The sequence below is a fragment of the Sinocyclocheilus grahami genome, unplaced genomic scaffold (assembly GCF_001515645.1).
Source record: "Sinocyclocheilus grahami isolate Dianchi unplaced genomic scaffold, SAMN03320097.WGS_v1.1 scaffold121.1, whole genome shotgun sequence".
Lineage (NCBI taxonomy): Eukaryota > Metazoa > Chordata > Actinopteri > Cypriniformes > Cyprinidae > Sinocyclocheilus > Sinocyclocheilus grahami.
The window spans coordinates 1,576,636-1,598,467 of NW_015505300.1; the positions used below are offsets into that span (position 1 = coordinate 1,576,636).

The 21,832-nt window shown below is 40.8% G+C and overlaps 2 protein-coding genes across 3 annotated transcripts in view; both read right to left on the reverse strand.

Moving 5' to 3' along the window:
* Positions 1 to 355: 355 nt before the first annotated feature.
* LOC107589855 (angiomotin-like 2a) lies at positions 356 to 8,494 on the reverse strand. Of its 2 annotated transcripts, XR_001609714.1 has the most exons (11): positions 8,339 to 8,494; positions 6,676 to 7,410; positions 6,240 to 6,402; positions 5,352 to 5,553; positions 3,750 to 4,045; positions 3,410 to 3,597; positions 3,231 to 3,320; positions 2,973 to 3,130; positions 2,133 to 2,270; positions 1,648 to 1,909; positions 356 to 1,562 (listed from the first exon to the last, which is right to left on the reverse strand). XR_001609714.1 is itself a non-coding variant. In XM_016278418.1 (10 exons), the coding sequence occupies exons 1-10, from the start codon at positions 8,380 to 8,382 to the stop codon at positions 1,824 to 1,826; spliced, it is 2,100 nt and encodes a 699-aa protein (XP_016133904.1). In that variant the 5' UTR covers positions 8,383 to 8,494; the 3' UTR covers positions 356 to 1,823. The 2 variants fall into 2 exon arrangements, 1 of the variants encoding a protein (XP_016133904.1); XM_016278418.1 differs by having other exon boundaries at positions 356 to 1,909.
* Positions 8,495 to 12,879: 4,385 nt separating this feature from the next.
* Positions 12,880 to 21,832, reverse strand: part of LOC107589856 (unconventional myosin-VIIa-like) — a 34,594-nt gene continuing 25,641 nt past the window's right edge. The window contains exons 40-48 of the mRNA XM_016278420.1: positions 20,555 to 20,660; positions 20,353 to 20,466; positions 20,170 to 20,257; positions 19,956 to 20,062; positions 18,116 to 18,301; positions 16,693 to 16,803; positions 13,459 to 13,542; positions 13,221 to 13,340; positions 12,880 to 13,137 (exon numbers count right to left, since the gene is read on the reverse strand). Coding sequence (XP_016133906.1) covers positions 13,045 to 13,137; positions 13,221 to 13,340; positions 13,459 to 13,542; positions 16,693 to 16,803; positions 18,116 to 18,301; positions 19,956 to 20,062; positions 20,170 to 20,257; positions 20,353 to 20,466; positions 20,555 to 20,660 — 1,009 coding nt within the window. The 3' untranslated portion in view covers positions 12,880 to 13,044. The remainder of the gene's footprint in view (positions 13,138 to 13,220; positions 13,341 to 13,458; positions 13,543 to 16,692; positions 16,804 to 18,115; positions 18,302 to 19,955; positions 20,063 to 20,169; positions 20,258 to 20,352; positions 20,467 to 20,554; positions 20,661 to 21,832) is intronic.

Here is a 21,832-nt window from a genome sequence, read left to right on the forward strand (position 1 = left end):
ATTACAAATTATATTATTAGCATAACAGTTTGAAAAAAAATGTAAATTAAAATGAATTTCATGTCTCGGTAATTGGTTTGCCTCACTTTTGCTTTAGACATCAGCACTCGAGCTGCATGAACTCCACGTTTGTGGAATGTCTGTGCAGAATCTCAAATATTTTCTTAAATAAAAACTGATTTTTTTTATCTTTACAAAACTTTATTTCCAGATTTTAATACAATTTGGAATTCCAAAGTTTCAATGTGTTTTCATGCTTTTGGACCTCACTGTATATAGACAGATATTTGGCCCTAAAAACAAGGAAATAAAACACACACACAAGATTTAACAGGATTGCATGTGGGATGTGTGTGAGCTGCCCAGTTTTCACACAGTTGAGTGCCTTGTACTAGGTAAACAACTGACTTACAGTATGATCACCCACAAACAACTTCCTCATGAGCACTGCAAGTCTAAGTTATAAACTAAACATCACATCTAATACAGATGTAGCCTTATATTTGGAAACACAGAGTATGACATCAATACCATGTTACAAAGCATGCGACGACACTAAGAAATATTGAGTTGGCTTTGTCAGTAACAGTATTCGTAGAATAGGAGGCCAGATAGGTTAGTCAATGTTGGGTAAGTCAGCTTTGAGCGAGTTATCTATTGTTCTCTCTCAAAAGCAGAATGTTTGTCTGAATGCCTCAGAAGTCTGAGTCTAAAATGTGGCTAAAGGTGAGCCTGAGGGAAATTAGGTGGTTTTCTCTGGTGAAATATGAGAGCTGGAATGCCCCTCAATGGCATTCGCTTATAATTACTCATCTTTCTCGGACTGTGCGAGAAAAAACCTGGAATGTGCGAAATGGGCTGAAATCCAGTAGATGGTGCTTGCTTGAACCAACAGAAATTTCCCAAGGGCTTCACAAACCAAGAGACACATTTTTATATATTAATAGCTTTATTGTAAATGTATGAAATGTTTCAGAACATTCACATCTTTCATTGATTAAATAGAAGAGGTCAACCCTTGGCCATGTGTTTTGAACACATGAATTTTACTGAAATGCTCTTTGGCATCAGTTCCTCATCATTACATTCCAAACACAACTCAAAATAATTGTACAAAATATATATTAATATTTACTTTGAAATGACACCTTGACCAGCAAATGTGTCATTTAAGAGCAAACACATTAGAAAACAAAGTACAAGAAAGCAAATTATAATACAATTGGTTTTCTCTCTAACAGTTCTTCTGGACTCTTAGGTCTATATAATGTTTTTGTTTCACACAACGTGACAGCATTAAGCATGCCGATCCTAGAAATGCAATGTAAAAGAATTTTGCTGAAGGGCGTAGCAGCCATAAATAGAGAATCATGAGAAAGATGTAACCATTTATAACAATCAATAAAGGTGGGGTGGAAAATATACATACAAGAGCTTCAGTCTCAAGAAGAAAGTCAATTGAACTGGAATGTTGTGAAGTTACCACAGGTCTTCTGAGAGGAGTTACAATGCAATAGTGAGGACAATTTAGAAGTTTGTGTCCGCCCTCCTGTATGGTACGGCTGTAAAGAACAAAAAAACGTAGGATTCTCACCAGCAGCAAAAGTCTCTGTAATTCAGTTTACTGCCTTATCTGTCAAAACATACCAGACTGGAGATGTAGTTTTAAAAGAAGAGCTCAGCCTCTTTGACGAGATTTTTGAGCAGCACTATTATTTAGCTGGACTCTTGCTTCACAACAGTATAGTGATGTGGTGTCATTTAATCTCTCCCAGAGCTCCTCTACATTTATTTTGCAAGGCAGTTTGTCACAATGTTCTTCATCAAATGAAGATCTCCACTGCATCAGCCGCCACATTATCAAGGCCCTTGAAAAGGTCCAGAGCAGATGGTGCTTTCTGGATGTTATCTATGAAAAATAGTAACAAATATGAATCAGTTATCACAAAAAGAGGGACTACATCAGGAGAGAGACATCAGTGGTAGACCTATTTATAAAAGATCACAAATTAGTTTTTGACAAATGACTTTTAATCTTTGTCTTAGCTTATTTTTTACACACTTAAGTGTGTAATATTTTCAGTTACTTTCTCATATCCAGTATTATGCAGAAACAGTTGAAATTGACTCACCAGAGCTGGTCTCTGTGTGGGAAGTTTGATCTGTTGTCTGTTTCTCTAACAGAACTTTCTCAGGTTGTTCCGGGGCTGCTTCCGGAGCGAGCGCCAAATGGGACGTACCAGTCGCCTGGTCATTGGAATGACTCTTCCCTGGAAAAAGATCCATAAGAATTTGTAATTAGCAATTCTCAGCTAATTTCATGCCATTCTCAGAACTAACTAATGCTGCTAATGTTAGTCAGACACTAACGTAAGTAGTAAATGCTAATTAGGAGTGAACACTAATGCTAATGTTAGTCAGACACCAACTTAACTAGTAAAATCTAATTAACAATGAACACTAATATTAGTCAATAACTTAGCTAGTAACTAGTAAAGGCTTAACTAGCAAACACAATTAGCAGTGAACGCTAATGCTAGTCAGACACTAGAATTAGTGTTCACTGCTAATTAACATGTAGTAAAAGTTAATGTTAATCAGACACTAACAAGTAAAAGCTAATTAACAGTAAACATCAATGCTTATCAGACACTAACTTAACTAGTTCTGCAAACTAGCAGTGAACACTAATGTTAGTCAGACACCAACTTAACTAGTAAAATCTAATTAACAATGAACACTAATGCTAATGTTAGTCACACTATAACTTAGCTTAGTAACTAGTAAAACCTAATAACTTAACTAGTAAAAGCTTAACTAGTAAACACTAATGGTAATTTTATCAGGCAACAGCTACCAAATCATAAGTAGTAAACATAAATTAGCAGAGAACACTAATGCTAATTTTAGTGAGACACTAATTTAGTTAGTAAAATCTTAGCTAGTGAATGCTCCTTAGCATTGACACTAACCTTTGACCTGGGCAGTGTGTGTGACCGTTGAATGAGAGATGGGGATGGAGGGCTCAGCAGTAGCTAGTCGGGGGTCACCTGACTCTCTCTGCAGCTTCTGCTTCAGGATACTAATCACTGTGTCCTTCTCCAGAATTTGGGCGTACAGGGCACGGATCCTGACAACATATTAACCTTATGAGTCCTACACAATCTTAAAATCCAAAATGGTTAATTAAACACGACTATTTTTAGGTGTCAAAAAGGTGTCTCTTTTACCGGTTTTCTACCTCCTGGTTCTTGTGCTCAGATAATGGGAGCTCCTCAATGAAGGAATGGCAGGGTGAATGGTTGATGATGGTTGTGTCTCTATGAAGTTCAGGAAAAAAGCTATTAGAAATTGGTTGAAAAAACACTCAATAAGCTCTGAAGATTTTGACACCGATCTCCTTCTTTACCTCTGAGCTGCAGCGGTGGCAGCAGCATCCATCGCAAACTCCCTCATGGTCTTCTCCTCCAAGTATTTCTGTTCCCAGCGCGTCTTGTCGGCCTCCAGGGACAGAATGTGCTCTTCTTTCTCCCGGAGAAGCTCTTGCAGTGTGGATACACTTACGTGGGATGCTACGGAGACTGGCTGAGGCTGCCGCTGTGGACAAAGACAAGCAAACAAAGTGTAAGATTGTTGCAATGTCCTGATCTGAAGTCTCAAGCTATTCTTAGCTTTACTGGAAGGAAACAGCCCTGAAATACAATCTGAACAGTTAAAAACAAAAACAAAGCACCGTTTTGTCTAAGTACCTGCTGATTTCGGAGGCTCCGCAGTTCCTGCTCTAGCCGTGTCCTCAGGCGCGTTTCCAACCCTTCTCTTTTCTTGCAGGTGGCCTGCAGCTGAGTTAGAGCCCCCTGCAGACGCTCAACCTTCTCCACATACGCTCTCTTCCTCTGCAGCTCCGTCCACAGCTGCTGGCTGCGTGTCTGCATGGACCTGAGTGCCGTCTCCAGGGCCTCACTCCTGTGCTGCTGGTTCTCCACTTCATTTCGCAGATGCTGAACCTCCTGCTCCAGATGTGCACACTGCAGCTGCTGTTCTTCGTCTGTCAGAAAAGATAGAAAAATTTAGATCTGTGTTTGTAAATTAAATGGATATGAACAGGTCACATGCTTAGAGAGCCAAAGAAATTCCAAGTTGGGGTCCCCACAGACCAAGTTTAGGCACATTCATGGGCCATTATGGCATTGTGGCATGGATGGTGGCATTTTGGCTGTGATGTCACAATATGGCTTGTCTATTTATTTTTTTATATTTTATATTTAAATATGATTTCTAATGTTTTGAGACATAAAATGTGTATTGTATTGATCTAGTAGAGTATTGGTTCAGTTCTAAGCCATTCTTGCTGGCTAAATTCAAGTACTTAGTTAACTAAACTATTAAAATTGTTTTCATTCATTGAAATAAAACTGAAATTAAATAAAATATACAGATTAGTACAGGCAACTAATTAATGAAGTAAAAATAAATTAAAGCTAAATAGAAATATTAAAAAACTAAATCAAATAAAAATGACAAAAGCACAAGAAATTTACAAAAATTTAATTAAATGATTATATAATAGAATTCAAAATATTCTAAAATAGCACTGTTCTGCAACCATTGGTCTGTATATTCTGTTCTATTCTATTGTATCTAGGTTCGAATGCAAGAACTGATGAAATGCATACGAAGGAAAAGTATGTTGCTTTGGATAGAAGCATCCACCAAGAAATGTTTTCAGTATATACTAATCCAATATGTCCAGTCATAACAAGCATAGATATTTACATGAGGATGTGAGAAAGAAGCTGAAGGAATGTTTATGCAGGCCCTCTCCAGCACCACTCCCCATTGACTTCCTGCTCAGGAATTCAATCGCAAAGTCCGGAGCGCCTCATTTACGCAAGCGCTTAAGGAATGCAGAGGGAAGGAGAAGCAGTGACCCACTCTCCCTTTGACCCACATCCCGGAGCTTATTTCCCATCAGTCACTGCGAAACTCATCATCATCCCTACTCTTCCCACTCTTAGCAAACAGGAAGTGATCGCTGAGCAGAACATTTCATTAATTGTCAGTGTGAAGCAGACAAGAGCAGTGGTTATCTGACCCCAGGCATTCTCTCGTACAAAGCTAAAGTTACATCTGACATTTAATCCTCTTTTCTGACTGTTCAGATCAACTAAGGCGCTGTTATGTGACTGAAATTCCTGCATTGGAATGTTCTAATTGGAAACACGTTCCCTCTTTAAGCAAAATGACTCAACAGAAAAACAGATCTCACATTTGGAGTGCAACTCTGGATTAGGAAGTATCCAGAGTATGTGAAACAGTATAGAGGTTTAATGTGGCCGTGTTCATGAACTCACTCTGCAGAAGGAGCTTCTCAATAACATGCTGGTTCTGGTCAGCAGCTTCGGCTTCTTTTGCCGCTTGAATGCTTGAATGCTGTAGCCTCTTGATCTCAGCCATCAGCTTGTTTCTTAGCACTTGCTCTAGAGTTTCTCTTTTAGCGCAGCCCTTCATCAGAGTGTCGTAGGCCTCTGAGATCCTTTGGATCTCTTGTTCTAGCTGGGGGAAAAATAAAAGACAATTAAATTGCAAGTCAGATGTGTTAATCTAACAAATACTAAAAGATGGTTAGCAATCAGTGTTACTGGTTATGTTTAAAGGTGCAGTCACATTAGTGAAATTTCAGTGAAATTTTGTGGGCAAAAAAGGTCCATAGTCTATTGTCAATAGTCTAGAAATGTATAACTGAAGTCACAGAAGTCACTTTCAAAATAGGCTGCTTTCTGCTGGCCTGCATGCAAAATTACAAAAAATGTTCTGAAAAACTAGCAAAATCTGTGTGCTGAACTTTTTCTCCCTCATTCACGAAATTTCATCAAGCAACGGTAAATGTAACCACTCCTTGAGAGCACAGAACAGAGAAGGTGTTTAAGGAGTGGAAAGACCAGGATAGCATTAACCATGACTCCATCATCCCAAGCATGTTTACACAAGGCAGTGGCCTGATGGGTAAGTGCTTAAACCTGTGTAATTATAATTCTTCCAGAGTGAGCAACAGCTTAACTGCACTGATGTAATCCATTGAACACACTACATGGCCTTTTGGAATTTAGCCAAAGTCAAATGAAAACTACAAAATACACATAGAACAGAACGAAAATTGCTTGCCCAAAAAAACTCATTTTGTTAAGTTATTTACCACATTTTTTTCACCAAAAGTAAATTTCAGTGTCATGTGCTTTTACCTTCTGAATTCTGAGGGCCTTCTCAGTGTGTCCCTCTAGCTCCTGTTTCAGTCTTTTATTCTCATTCATGAGCATTTCCAGTTGACTGCGACTGCAAGCCGTGACTTCCCTGCCAGCAGGGGGAGATGTGGAGAGTCTATGGCAAACCTCTGGTGTTTGAAGTCTGCAGTGGCACAAGGTAAAAATCATGATGTTAGTTAAAAAACTAAACTGTGGGGTTCCATTCATCTTAGTATGTTAGTATGGTTGGATGACAAACTACATCAACATGTCCCATATTTCATACTCAGCCATAGCATCAGCCAACAGACTATTAGTCATAATGACACATCTTATAAAGTACGTCAGAACTGGAGGAAATGCATATACTATGTTACCAAATCGAATGTCAGCTGTGGTTAAGTGTACATTTTGCAGTTGTTATAGTCTTCTCTACCTGTTGTGCTGGGAATTAAATGCTGGTGGTGCTTTGTAGTAATGTTCATACTCCGCTGCTTGTTGTGCAGGAAAGGGGTACTCGGTATAAGGAACCTGCCTATTGTATTCCAGTCCTTGCTGGCTATATTGTAAGTGTTGGTTTGCATGATATCCATGGATCTGAGGATAACTGGCAGAACATGTTGCAGGCATTTTACTGCGCTCTCCTGAAAACTGCAGAAGCTGCTCACTGAGTGACCGTACGTGGCCTCGCTTCGGGTCCCAGCTGTCTTCCTCCTCACAGGGCTTCGGGATGGTTTCACTATCCTGCAGTGAGCAGCCCCTGTTCAGCTGGCACCACTGGGAGGCCAAATACTGAGACTGGGCCTTGGCTTGTTCATAGGTGGGCAGCTCCTCGCCGTGGTGTGGGTATGTTGTGTAGTTCTCAGAGTGCTGGTAGCTGACCTGATGCTCTTGACCCTGGGGTTCTTGGCGGGCAGAGAGCTGAAGAGACTGGGGCTCCTCTTGGCTGAGGCTCTCAGATGAAGACCGTGAAGACCCAGTCCCTCCACTGCCACCTCCAACACCTCCTCCTCGCCGCAGGGCCTGCTGCTGGATGGCCAGGAGTGTGTGGGCATCTGTGGGGTTTCCATAGCGAAGCTGCTCTTGGATTAGTCTGTGCAGGACAGTACCAGACGCTTCTTCACCTCTCATTTTATTTGATGGAGACGAGTATTTATGATCTGAACTGGACCTGGAGGGCAAGAGACCGATCCAAGAGAAGATTATGATTTTTCAATAGTCAGTAGTTATTTGAAATAAATAAATAAATGTTTAAGTGCTGTACTTTTTTAACTAGCCTATTGTTTAAGTGCTCTATTATTTTATTATTTTAAACTATTATCATCAGTTTAGAGAAAGTGTCACAGACATATTAAGCAACAGTATAAAAAGGTAAAAATAAGATAAAGATAAAATAAAATACATCTAAGACAACTTTACACTGTAAAATGTTGTCACATAACGAGCTTCATTTGGTAACATATGTTTTAACTAGTGTTGCTTAAATCAAATAATAAGCAAATATTTAATGACAAAACCAACTATATTAACTTGCACCAATGATAGGGACAGGTCATGCATATCCACTTTGTACCATACATTCTAAAAACCAACCCAATCGCTGGGTTGTCCCTTTTTAACCCAGTGCTGGGTTATATTTAACCCAGCGTTTTTTAGAGTGTATAGTTAAAATTAATAATAATAATAATAAATAATAATGCAAACAGCTATATAAATGAAAAGAACATCAAATAATTACAAAAATAAATAAATTATAAAATAATAACAATTCCAAAATAAAACCAAAAGAACACATTCCATTTTACCAACAACTATTCAAACACACACACACACACACACACACACACACACACAAAAGTGTTAATCCCTATAAGCAGCGCGCTCACATATGCTCAATGGGAAATCTTCATTATTCCTAAAACTTGTCCCCAGCTAATTAAACGCCATAAGCAACAGATCGTCCTTAAATCGATTCGGATTAATCGGTGTTACATTTCAAGTCTAATATATTCCGTTTTTCTGCCGATTAATAAAGCACTAGTGAACGCGTTCGCTGCTATTGATCATGTCTGTAAAACGAACATTGACGATTAACTTACCAACTTTCAAAACTTTCATTCCACACGGATTCTGTTAATGGCATGTGTAATAATCCAAGTAATCCAGCTAATGTCTTCTGTATGTGTTTGATCTCCTCTCTGTGTGTGTTTGTGTGCGTGCGTTCAGGTCTGGATGGGTTATGAGCTAGTAGGCGCGCGCTCTGCTCTCATAAATAACTGAGCGCGCCTGGAATGATCGGAATGTGTGAGCTCAGGCATCAAAAGTGAAAAGAGAGAAAAGGAGCCATTTAACTCAGCAGCTGCAGTTCCGCTTACGTCCACCGGGGCTTTCACAGGAGTTACGAGCGCTCAGGTTTTCACTGAAAGTACTGTATAAACGGGCAAGTTGTGGTCGAAGTAAATCAATGGCAACATAAAGCCTGGTTTTACTACAGAGAGGCTGAGAAGTGATGTCACATTAACAGAGAAAAGGTGTCAAAAGGTGTGACCCAATCTGAAAGGTATGCAGACGTGTTGACACAAGATAGGAATACAAATTACTAGAGCTAGAAGATCAACCTTTGTGTATTTAAGCATATCTTATAAATGCTTAAGCATATTTTCAAGTACTAAACGAGTTTACGTTTACGTTTTCTTCTGTATGTTGCTGAGCTGACTTACTGCACTTTTATTTCACAGCATACAAAGTTTTGCCCTTTTGGACTTTTCTGTACTGAAAATTCAGCTTTGCCATCACAGGAGTTAAAGGGTTCATAGGATGCCCATTTTCCACAAGTTGATATGATTCTTTAGGGTCTTAATGAAAAGTCTGTAACATAGTTTGGTTAAAATTTCTCAATGGTAGTGTAAAAAACACCTTTTTTTACCCTGTCAAAAACAGCTCTTTTCAGATCAAGCCGTTTTTGTAGCATTTTACTTTAAATGTTAATGAGCTATGTTGACCCCGCCTATGTCTTCCCAGAGAGACTGTTTACTTTAAAAAAAAAAAAAAAGTGAAGTGACATGTGGCCAAGTATGGTGACCCATACTCGGAATTAGGGCTCTGCATTTACCCATCCAAAGGTGGGAACACACATAAACCGGGAACACACACCCGGAGCAGTGGGCAGCCATTTATGCTGCAGCGCCCGGCGAGCAGTTGGGGGTTCGGTGCCTTGCTCAGGGGCACCTCAGTCGTGGTATTGAAGGTGGGAGAGAGCGCTGTACATTCACTCCCCCCACCTACAATCCCTGCCGGTACGAGACTCGAACCCACAACCTTTGGGTTATGAGTCCGACTCTCTAACCATTAGGCCACGACTTCCCTTTAGCCGCATTCATCCTGAAACTTGCTAATTAGCTCATTATTAGGAAAGGCGATTTGCAAAGATACAATGGCGGACTGATGACAGCTCACTCAGGGCGGGTCTAAGGTAAGACACCAGTCCAGTCTGTGCTGAAACACTACTGTCAATCAAACTATCGTGGGACACGATACAGACAGGCATCTGACAGGCATCTGAGATCGGCTCGATTTGAGAGGGGAAAAAATGTAACCAGATTAAAAAAAAACACTGGGTGGATTTTTATCATTATAGGGTGGTTGTGTACACACACTGCCAACACACATTTCAGTTCAAACAACTTGTAAAAGTGCATGTAGCATCCTATGACCCCTTTAATAAAATTTGTTAAATATAGCCTATCTAAATAGAAAACACTTATTTTGAATAATTCATATACTGAACTTGCCACACAATGGGACAGTCTATCTTCGCCTTGGTCTCCCTAGTATATTTCAATAGTCCAAAACAAGTCACCAACAGGAAACAGGGAGGTAACACCCTGCAATGGCGGACAGGGTGGTAACTTTTCTTAGTTGCGCTATGGTTGTCTATGAATCCTCAGGTTCCTCCTATCTAAAGCCATAATAAATGGGAAAGGGTGGAATTCCACAGAGTGAATTGGAAAGGAATGTTTAATCAGTCGGGCTGGACTGATTACGCTGAGATCAAGCAGCAGATTTCCAATGGAAGTGCACAATGCAAAGAGCATGATGTTTAAAGGGGTCTTATTATGCTCTTTTACAAAGTCTTGATTTTGTTTTGGGGGTGTACTAGAACATGCTCTCATGCTTGTTGGTTCGAAAAACGCATTATTTTTCATATAATTTACATTACTAAAATACCTTTCTCCCCAGGCTGGCACAAACGGCTCGATTAGTTCCGGCTTTGATGAAGGTCCGCCTTCCGAAAAACAAAATGTGTTGTGATTGGTTAGCTGTCCCAGTGCGTTGTGATTGGCGAACAGCTTAGACGGTGTTTCATTACTGCCACGCCCCTTGCTCCGTCTTTCAACAAAAGCTTTTGGCGAATCCGGCACTGTACTCCCTCGTGTTGTAGAAGCTGTCCTCAGTAAAATGCGCAGCACACAATAGCAAATTGGGGTTATAATGCTCAGGAACGGAGTTAAAAAATAAATTGCAACCACTGTTTCCTGACATCATCCACTTTCGGAAGCCCAAACAAAGACGTTTGGGCACGGAGGTGAAAAAAACAGCGTTTCATGCAGTCGCGCACCGGACGAGAAGCGTCGTGTTGCGCCACGTCTTTAAAATTCAAATACATTATTTTCTGAGTGCAGGCACACCGGCGGCGCCGTTCGGCGTCTGTCCGCGGCGCCCAGCTACGTCGTGTTGTACTTGTAAGAATTGTTCTAGACAAGCGGTTCTCAATTCCAGTCCTCGCGTACCCCCGCTCTGCATGTTTTGCACGTCTCTCTTTGTTAACACACCTGATTCAGATCATCATCTAGTTAGAAGTGAGCTCCGTGCATGAACTGTGTTCCCATTGACATGGTCCCTACACAGTGTGCATTGCTCCCTACTCCCTGGAGTGGACTTTGAGATTTGTAACTTTCTAGATCTTTTTAATGCCCAAACATACACACTACACACTGACTAAAATTAAAAAAGTGAAAAAGCATAATAGGACCCCTTTAAAATAAAAAGAAAAACTGTATTTGCTTCTATATTATGATATTGAACAATCCTTCATACACCTTCCCCTCTTGATTTGACTGATAGCAGGGTATTTCCAACTTAGTCTCAGACAGTGAGTCAGTGGGAAACAGGCATGTGTTGAACATGTGACAACTTGATTGCAGGTGTGAATGAAGGAAGCAGTCACTGGCAAGTCTGTACAAATCTATGAAAATTTGAGTCTTCCTCAAAATCATTCCAGGAAACAAACAAAGCACAAGTAGTAAGACATCAAAGCACCAGTAGTGTGATCTTCCACCATACACACCGCACTAAGAGCCATCCTGCTTTGTTTTTGGGTTTTTTCCCCCAACAACCCCTTTTGGAGCCAAACTGGAATATCTCTATTCTTTCAACATCCACCCTTATATCTTAAACCTTGGAGTTATAAACTGCCATGTGGGCTTTTTAGAAGAATCACAAGACTTAGAATAGAAGACAACTGAAAGGAGAAAATACAGAGAGAATTAAACTCAGCACAACAGAGATCAGATGTTGTTGCTTGGGCTGTGCAAAGCAAGCTCTTGGTATGGGGGACTAGAGAGGATGCTCTATTCCCATCACAATTCTGCCTTTGGCCACAAATGGCCTGGCATATTTTCATGCCATATTTGTGATTTAAGATGCGATTGAAGCATGAGCCACTGAGAGCTAAGTTGTTTACGGACCTCCTTTGCTCCAGGCCACTAGAACAAAACTCTATTTAGACAAGCCTTTGATATCTGCATAAATAAAAGATGTCTTTGAAGAAAACCAACCGGAATATACCTTTTAAAAATATTTTATTAATATGCTCTATTTAAACACATTAACAGGAACATTTTATGTGTCCTCACTACAAATGCTCACTCAAATAGTGATTATATTTAAATCTAATAATGTGCATGTACAGGTTTCTGGGAGGGTTAGGATATGGAAAATATTATTAACCTGATATAAAAACAAAAATCTACAGACATACAGTGGGTACGGAAAGTATTCAGACCCCCTTAAATTTTTCACTCTTTGTTATATTGCAGCCATTTGCTAAAATCATTTAAGTTAATTTTTTTTCCTCATTAATGTACACACAGCACCCCATATTGACAGAAAAACACAGAATTGTTGACATTTATGCAGATTTATTAAAAAAGAAAATCTGTATATATTACAGTTCAGGACATCAAAAGTCAAATATATCATATCAGTATTCAGTAACACAATCTATGTATAATTATTATGAGCTAAATGAGTGCAATAAATGAAATTAGTGCAATTTAAATTGTGGAATATTTTTATTGATGACAAATTGTTCAACTAGTCATCATTCGTTAATTAAAATTTAAATTAAGAGCCATATTGATTTTTACATTTTATTGTTAAATATGATTGTTCCATCAAAGCAGTATTAGATAGATTAGAATAAAACTGTAAAAATACTGCCACCTAGTGTAACATTGCATGCAAAGTCAATAAGAAGGTGGACTATTGAAATAAAAATAAATACTCAAGCCTATAAATTTATTTAAAATATATATGCACATAGAAGAAGCAACAAGCTAAAACATTATGATTTCCCTGACAGATCTATACTAGTTACTGTTACATATTAAAATGTGATGATGAATTTAATGATTATTAAATGTAATTTTTTACTTATGCAATTCTCCAAACATTACATGAACAAATTCATAGTACAATCATTATGGTAAAGATCTAAAAAAGAAATGCCACAAAAACAATTGTACTACATGTTGATCCTCTTTGATTTCCGCACCCTTGGTATCTCATTCAGATACATGTCCTTGTAAGAGGACAGGAGATCACTTATTCTATAACCCTGCAAGACAAACAGTCAGAGGATATTAACATATGCACAGGTGACACTTGCTATAGCTGTGTGTGTGTGTGTGCTATATTTACCACAGAGGTCTCACAGAGCAGAGTGGTGCCCTGCACCAGGTTGCCAATGGTCAAGTGAAAATAGGTGTTTCCACTGGACCAGGAAGTGATCTTACTGAATGGATGCTTCACAAGCACCTCCTGCAGGCAAGCCAGCCAAAACACTTGTTAACTTCACAAACTAGATAATGCTGAGTTTTGTACATTATACATTATGTACATTATAGTTGTATTATGTATTATACAGACAGATTTGTACCTTTGCCTTAGGGTTGATGATACTAACTCCTTGCTTACTGATTGATAGCGTAATAACACTGGGGTAACTCTTCTCTGAGGTTTGCTGTGAGAAAAAGGACAGAGTCAAGAAGACAACCCCCCTTCTTAGCAATTAGGGTTTCCTTTCTAACGGTCACTCCCGTTGCGTTAACACACTCCTGTTTAATCTGATACTGAAGCCTGATTTGAACACATTTGTGTAGCTGCACGAACCAATGGCACTTCAACCCACCAAAAGGGGTGGAGCTGACTGCTATATAAGTCATCTCTGAGTGCCATTTCATCAGAATTTTTCTCCTTCAGCGACGAAGATCATCACCTTGCTGGACTCAAGGAGCAAGAAGCCGAAGTAAGAGGCACACCCTGCTGCTCGCCACTGTGACAAGAAGCCCCAGCAGCAGAAGATCACTCAAAGCCATGATGCAGATGGGCAAGGTGAGCAGTCTGGACACCGCCCACGCAGAGACTGCGCTCACCGGAACAGAATGCTCTCACTGAGAGCATAAGTCTCGCCCTTCTCCACTCGCGGATTGTCTTCTTCAATGAAGGCAGCCCTGCTCTCCCATTTCGCCCCTCTCAGCTAGCTCGGAGAAAGAAACAGTGGAGTCACGGGGCTGAGCAACTGGGCTTGAGTGATTTCACTCCGGCACAGGTCTCTCATACTTTTACATGTGAGGATCATTGCCCCTCGTCTACAACGAGCGGTTTGATCTTTTTAGGTGGATCAGAGGAGAATGCTGTCACTGATGATTCCATATCACTGACAGCTTCAGATTTGGATGCGCCTGGGCCAGGCCCATGCTGAGGCTGCGCTCAGTGAGGCAGACTGCTCTCACTGCGAGAGCATGAGTCTTGTGCAGCACTTTGATCCACAGGTGGGTTTACAGGTTAGAATCAGCGCCCCTCGTCTATGAGTGGTTTGAATGCTGTCACTGATGATTCTACATCTCTGACAGCTTCATATTTGTACTGCTGCTCAGCCACCTGTAGCGGCATGGGCTGAAAATGTATTTAGCCAAGACCTCTCTGTCTCCCAGCCAGTAAGTGGTCTTCATGGGGACAGTTATCGATTCTGCCCAGATGCGGGCATGGATTACACTGGAAAGCTCCCTGATAATTCAGCAGCTAGAGAGGTCATTCAGACTCGGGACTTCATGTCCCCTCAGGGCTTTTCAGAGGATGCTTTCATCTCAGGGTAACCCACAGCTGCATCAGAGCTGTGGCCCCTTGGAAAACCCCTCGCCTGTTTCAATCAGGCATTCCATTAGGACTGACCTCCAGAAGGAAGAGGGTCACGACAGATGCCTACAACTCGAGTTGGGGAGCTTTGTATGAGGGCAGACTGGCGTTCGCTCCTGGTAAAACCTGGAGCAACGCTTACACATCAACTGCCTTGAGATGATGGCATTATTTTCTAGCCCTAAAAACCTTCCTGCCGGCCTTAAAGGGGCACCACATCCTGGTCTGTTCGGACAACTTTATAAATCATCAAGGCAGTCTCAGGTCACGCTCCCTTCACAGGTTGGCTCGATTCCTCCTTTTATAGGCACAGGCAAACTCCTCTCATTAAGAGCAGTTCATGTGCTGGGTAGACTGAACCAGGGAGCAGACAGGCCATCCAGGGGCAATGTAGCTCCAAGAGAATGGAGACTAAATAAACAAATGGTTCAAATTATCTGGTCTATCTTCAGGAGGGCAGAGGTGGACCTCTTTGCCTCAGAAGACAACTTTCACTGCCCAATTTACTTTCAAACCAGCGAGATGCCCTGGCCGACAATTGGCCCAGCACTCGCCTGTATGCCTTCCCCCAGCTGCCCTGCTTCCTCAGGTCATCAGACGGGTCAGGGAAGTCAGATGTTCGGTCCTCCTGGTGGCCCCACTTTGGAGGAATCAGACATGGTTCCCCAAGTTGATTCAGCTGTTATCAGCAGCCCCCTGGCTGATACCACTGAGGACGGACCTCCTCTCCCAAACGAGGAGCATGAATTGACATCCCCAACCAAAGATGTGGAGCCTTCATGTTTGGCCCCTCGACAGGAGTCTTTACAGCTCCACGAGAGTGTGACTAATACCATTTTGGAAGCTAGAGTCCCGTCTACAAGACGCCTCTACTCCCTTAAATGGTCAGTCTTTTCTGACTGGTGTGCCGCACGGAACAAGGACCCATCCTCTTGTGATGCGTCTCATGTGTGGATCTTTTTACAAGAGCTACTGGAAACGCTCAAAGTATATGTGGTAGCCATCACAGTGAATCATTCTATCATGGCTGGCCAGTCAATTGGCAGAAACGATCTTGTCGTTAAGTTTCTGAGGGGAGCTCTGAGATTGAATCCGCCTCGTCCTCATACGTCATACCTCATCCTACTTGGGACTTATCTATAGTCTTCAGGGCCCTATGGGTCCCTCCCTTCGACCCGCTCCAGTCAGCCGACTTTCGGCAGCTGTTGCTTAAGACCGCCCTCCTTTTGTTAGCGTCAGTCAAGCGAGTGGGTGACCTGCAGGCACTGTCAGTCAGTGCTTCATGTCTGAGTTTGTGCCTAACCACTGTAGAGTCGTCCTCTTCACTCTGTTCAAAGCACAAGTCATTACCCTTCTAGCTCTTACCAATTCACAGGATGAGTAGGCTCTTAATCCACTCTGCGAGGTTTGGGCCCTTAGAGTGTACAGTATGTTGATTTCAATTGGTGATATCTGTGCAGCTGCCGGCTAGTCGTCACATCTACCTTCACCAGATTTTATAACTTGGACATCCCTTCCCTGCATGCATGGATTTTGTCCACTTAAGTTTACCTAATCCCCTTTGTAAGTGGAGAAGGTTTTTGTTATGTGTTATCGCAACGGGAGATACCGTTTGAAAGGAAATGCTCTGGTTACTTACGTAACCTCGGTTCCCTGAGATAAGGGAATGAGAGTTGTGTAGGCTGCCATGCTATAAAGCTGCACGTGAGTCGATGACTGTCGCTTCAGTCAAAAGATTCTGATGAAATGGCGCTCAGAGCCAACTTGTATAGCAATTGGCTCCACCCCTTTGGCCGGGTTGAAGCACCATTAGTTCGTGCAGCTACACAAACGTGATCAAATCAGGCTTCAGTATCAGAGTAAACAGGAGTTTCCTCATAGCATGTTAACACAACACTCGTTCCTTTATCTCAGGGAACCTAGGTTACGTAAGTATCAAGAGCGTTATTTTTAGTGTTGCCCTGGTTACCTTTACTTCGAAGAAAACACATCCAAAGGTAGGCCACTGTGAGATCGTCTTCAGGAACTGGAGTTTGGCTTCATCTACAGTTATGCCTGCCTGTTTGTTGTATGCGTTGATGATGTGCTGCAAACCCAAGACCAAAATTATTCTGTCATTCATTGTGATGTTAGGGCCAGGGGTTACTAAAATATATTAATCCTACATAATGCCTTTTACATTCTGAAGAAAAGTCTCTTATGTTCACCAAGGCTGCATTTAAAGGGGTCATATGATGCTGCTAAAAAGAACATTATTTTGTGTATTTGGTGTAATGAAATGTGTTTATACGGTTTAAGGTTCAAAAAACACATTATTTTCCACATACTGTACATTATTGTTTCTCCTCTATGACCCGCCTTTTTGAAACGCGTCGATTTTTACAAAGCTCATCGGTCTGAAAAAGCGAGGTGTGCTCTGATTGGCCAGCTATCCAGTGCGTTGTGATTGGCCGAATTCCTCAAGCGTGTGACGGAAATGTTACGTCCCTTACCATATTGTGATGCCTGCTGCAAACACATGTGACAACCCCGGGCTGGACTCCGCTTCGTCCATGGTGAATGCCGATCCGGCGACTGACAGCGCAAAGTTGAAGTATTTCCTCAGCGACCAGCACGGATCAGCTCCAGGCATGACAAAGCGATATCGTACTCTTTTGGAAGGCCAAACAAAGTAGTTTCGCTTTCACAACGAAGCACACAGCGCCTTCACGACATGGCGGCGGCAACAACAATACTACAGCGAGAATAAAAGTTACTCCTCCTTTCTTTGCGTCAATATTTGGGCGGCGTTATCCAAATCTTCCCAGATAGTGATGTAGGTATGTGGGGGCGTGTTAGAATGAGCCGTTTTAGGAGGGTGTGGATGACTTTTAACTTTTATAAAGAATATCTCTTTGGATTTAAGACTTTAGTCTTTGCAACTTTACACATCTTCTTTATGCACCAAGAGCTTGTAACACTCCAAAGAGAAAGGAAAAATTTAAATCGCATCATAGACTAATATAGTGAAAAATTATTACACTTTCAAATAACGGTTTTATTTTAATATATTTAAAATGTTAATTTTCATCAGCCATTACTCCAGTCTTCAGTGTCACATTGATGCTTCACAAATCATTCTAATATGCTGATTTGCTGCTCAAGAAACCTTTCATATCATCATCACTGGTGAAAACAGGTGTGATGATTAATACTTTTGTGGAGCCAGTGATACATTTTTCAGGATTCTTTTTGGAATAGAAAGTTTTCTTTAAAATAATGATTCAATTATGAATAAAAAAACAACTGACACCAAACTTTTGAACAGTAGTGTATGTGTCTATGTAGGCACCTTCTTAAGATTTGAAACAAAGTCAAACATACAGAGCCATATAATAAATAAGAGGCTTGAGGATCACCTTTTTCCAGTCATCAGGAGTCATGATCTTCTGCTGATCAACTGGCACCAGGTCTTTCAGCATTCTAGGGATCATGACAAACTGTGATTTATTCGTGTCAACCTGAACACGCAACAGCAGTCCTGCCAGACTGATCATTTCCTCTTTAGATACATTATGGTAACCCCGCAAATACTTCGGCAGCTCCTGGGAAAATAAAAAGAAGACAGTTGGGCAAAGTTGCACAGCATAATATAGTGTCACAGGAAAGAGTACTAAAACTCAGAAATCAGTTGGCATTTTTGCACTTTCGGTTTTATTGTCCTGAAATCAATAGGTTTTTGAATGGGTTTATGGTTAAATGTCTGTAATAAGGTCAGTGGTTAACAAGATATTTTTTATGATTTATTCTTCCACATAAAATGTATCAGTAATACTCTTGGATTTTTTTAACTCTTTACATGTGAAAAAGATGGTTGCTAACAAGTGGATAAATAGGACCATGGCTAAATGGAAGGTTAAGGACATTAAAAGTCATCATGTCGAATAGGTAAACTCAGAGTCCAATTTTACCAACACGCTGTAAACTATAATCTTGCAAACTATTCTTCCTCAAAATGTCCAACTTGTAGATTTTAAATAGTTAAAATAGTTATTGGAAGCTTAGTGGTGGTGATATTGAAGTTGTATGACCATGTTGTAGTTTGTTTATAGCCTAACAATCTGCTGATTGGATTTTTACTTGTTGATTGTTATTAGGATTGTATTTAAAGGGGTCATGAACTGAGAAATCAAAATTTTGACATATAAGAGGTCTTTGTACTAAAAAAACATCCTGTAAGTTTCTGGACTCAAAACTTTCTTGTTAATCTAAAAACAGCTTGTATTGAAGCCAATCTGCCAAAACGACAGGTTGTGGAATGTGCCACTTTATGAACCTGCTTTATTTACCTGCTTCTACATCACTGCCTGTTTAGAAACCAAACGATAAAGATGCTCCGAAGACAACAAGACGCAGTGCAGTGCCAAGTTGTGGAAAAACACAGTCTTTGCATTGCCTTCCTTCTGATCCCAACATTAGAAAAAGAGTGGATGAACTTAATTTTTAATGAAGTTCTAGACTGCATCAGTAAGAACTTTGTGCTTTGTTCACTTAATTTTACTGTCGATTTGATTACAAACAAGGCACAACTTGACGCATGATTTTCAGAAAGATTGAAACTAAAAGACGATGCCGAGCCGATTATATTGGATCCTACAGTAATGTCACATCACACAAGTGTGAGTAACTGTTTTTATTATGTGGTCACTATTTCTTTGTCTGTATTTATGCATTTTTAACCTAAATTACAGCAGCGTCCATCTGTGAAGGATGTAGGCTCTCAAACATACACAACTGTTAGCCAATCATAGCAGTGGGCGTTTACTTCAGAGTCTACAATCTGCCACGCCTATTCAATCAGAGCGTTCTGATGAGGGGGGTCAAAACAGGGCAGAAAATAGCCTATTACTTCTCAATTATAATGTGTTTTATGTAAAAATCTTGATAACATTATAAGTGGATGTCAGAGAACAGCACAAAATAATAAAAAATGCAGTTCCTGACCCCTTTAATCTTCATTTATGACAAAACATGTATGAATCATAACTCTGGTTGGTCACAGAGTTTTTTTTTTTTTTAGGGAACCAGGGTGATGGTAACTTCTAGGTTGGCCTAGAAATTTTTTTTGTTTTTGTTTTTTTCTCTGCAGAACTCTATTCAGTTACACAAAAATTTGATGCACTGTAAGGCAGGTCAAAATAAATTCTGCTGACAGTATTTGACTTGACCAGATAAGAAATGATCAGATAGACAATGTACCTGGGGAAAGTGGAAGGTTAGGTCAGCAGTTATGTCTTTTCCTGGGATCACATTAAACCAGAGCTTCCTCATGAAGAGCACCAGGTAAGGGACAATAGCTGGAGTAGCTGTATTCAGGATCAATAATATTTATAATGAGTGAGAGTCTGATTTTAACGCACCTACTGAATATTTATTGGGTTAATTACAGTAGTTAGTATGTTATACAGCTCACCCTCCTTGACTTTCTTTCCTTTTTTGACGACATCTGTGAGTTGCCTGAGGTTGTCAAAAAAGTACTCTTTAGAATCCATACTTACTACCTGAAAGAATCAGATATGACCCATGAAGATTAGCATGGACCTAAAACAACACCATCAGGAAAAACAAAATGACTGAAAGAAATCATGTCTGAAACCTTCGTCGATGTTTTAACAAACAGACTGTATCCATCTGATGAAGAGAGCCGGAGGTCTTTGGCAATGTTGCGGCATAAGTCTTTGATCCTTGTGGTGGTGGTCACCTCAAATATCTCAAATTAAATAAAAAGAGAGGGTTTTTAACATGAATGGAAAACAAACAATGAGTAAAACTGTTTAAACTGTAATGTCTCTCCTTACTTCAGATGTATCGTTGGGAAAATGAACTTTATGGAAGATCTGAGTGCTGTTATTCTGAATGGCGTCCACTTCCACCTGGTGAGGAGGCAACTTCCTTCCCTCAATACTGTATGGGACAATGAACATTGCTTTTTAGATCAATTTTAGCCCGCATGTTATGTTCGCTTTGGCATCTAATGGCTAATTCACACTACACCAACCAACACCAACAGACATGTTTGTTGAGTTTTGTTGGATCAGTGTGTTACCGCTGTGGATGCAGTAAAATTGGCTGTAGGAGTGAGAGTGTGTGTACGAGTATGTCCCAGAACCCGGGGGTATCTGGCATAAAACCTGTGCCAAATGGCTGTGTGAATAATTCCACTGTGGCGACCCCTAACAAGAGCAGCTGGCATCTACGTTAATATTGGCATCTACGCTAACATTAGTCTCTTTCATTCTTATTCCGAGGTCACCGTAGCCATATGGATCCAGTCAGTATCCAGATCAGATGGTCACCGTAGCCACCCAGATCAAGTCCATATCCAGACCAGATGGTGGATCAGCACCTAGAGACGACCTCTACAGCCCTGAATGTCAGCGGAGACCATGTCAACTAAATGCGTCCCAGAGACAGATCCCCTGTGAAGACCTCATCACCTCAACAACCATCGACACAAGACCACGGGAACCAGACAAGTCCTCTGCACCTGTGTTGCAGCCTGGTATTAAACCATGCCATGCTGGCTTAGTCAGGCCAGAGGAGAACTGGCCCCCCGACTACACCTGGTTTCTCCCAAGGTTTTTTCTCCATTTCTGTCACCAATGGAGTTTTGGTTCCTTGCCACTGTCGCCTTTGGCTTGCTTAGTTGGTGACGCTTGACTGATTGCACAGACACTATTGGAAGAGAGCTGAACTGGATGATGACATCACTGAATCATCAATGAACTGACTTTAGCTGGAAAAAATTACCCTGTTACTGTCTTCTTGCATTGACAAACTATTTTCTTTGCTTTGAAATAACCAGTATTGTATAAAGCGCTAAACAAGTAAAGGTGACTTGACTTGACTGAAGAGAGAGAAAGAGTGTGTGTGTGTGTTACACCTTTCTGCATCTGTTGCCGTTGTTGGTCAGTGTTTGAGTTTGTCGACTGAACAACTGAATTGAAGTTTGTCATGTACTGAGAAGTGACATAGGCCACATTCACACAGCAGCAGAAAACGGTTGTCAGTCCTTTATTTGAGCCATTAATATAGTTGTGTTTACATTCATTATAGCTATTTATGGGAGTGACAAC

Coding starts and splice junctions, on each gene's coding strand:
- LOC107589855 (XM_016278418.1), bottom strand. CDS start 8,382: ATGCCATTAACAGAATCCGTGTGGAATGAAAGTTTTGAAAGTTG. Junction 6,403..6,675: donor TTTAATTCCCAGCACAACAG/GTAGAGAAGACT, acceptor GTGCCACTGCAG/ACTTCAAACACCAGAGGTTT. Junction 3,131..3,230: donor AACCAGGAGGTAGAAAACCG/GTAAAAGAGACA, acceptor ATATGTTGTCAG/GATCCGTGCCCTGTACGCCC.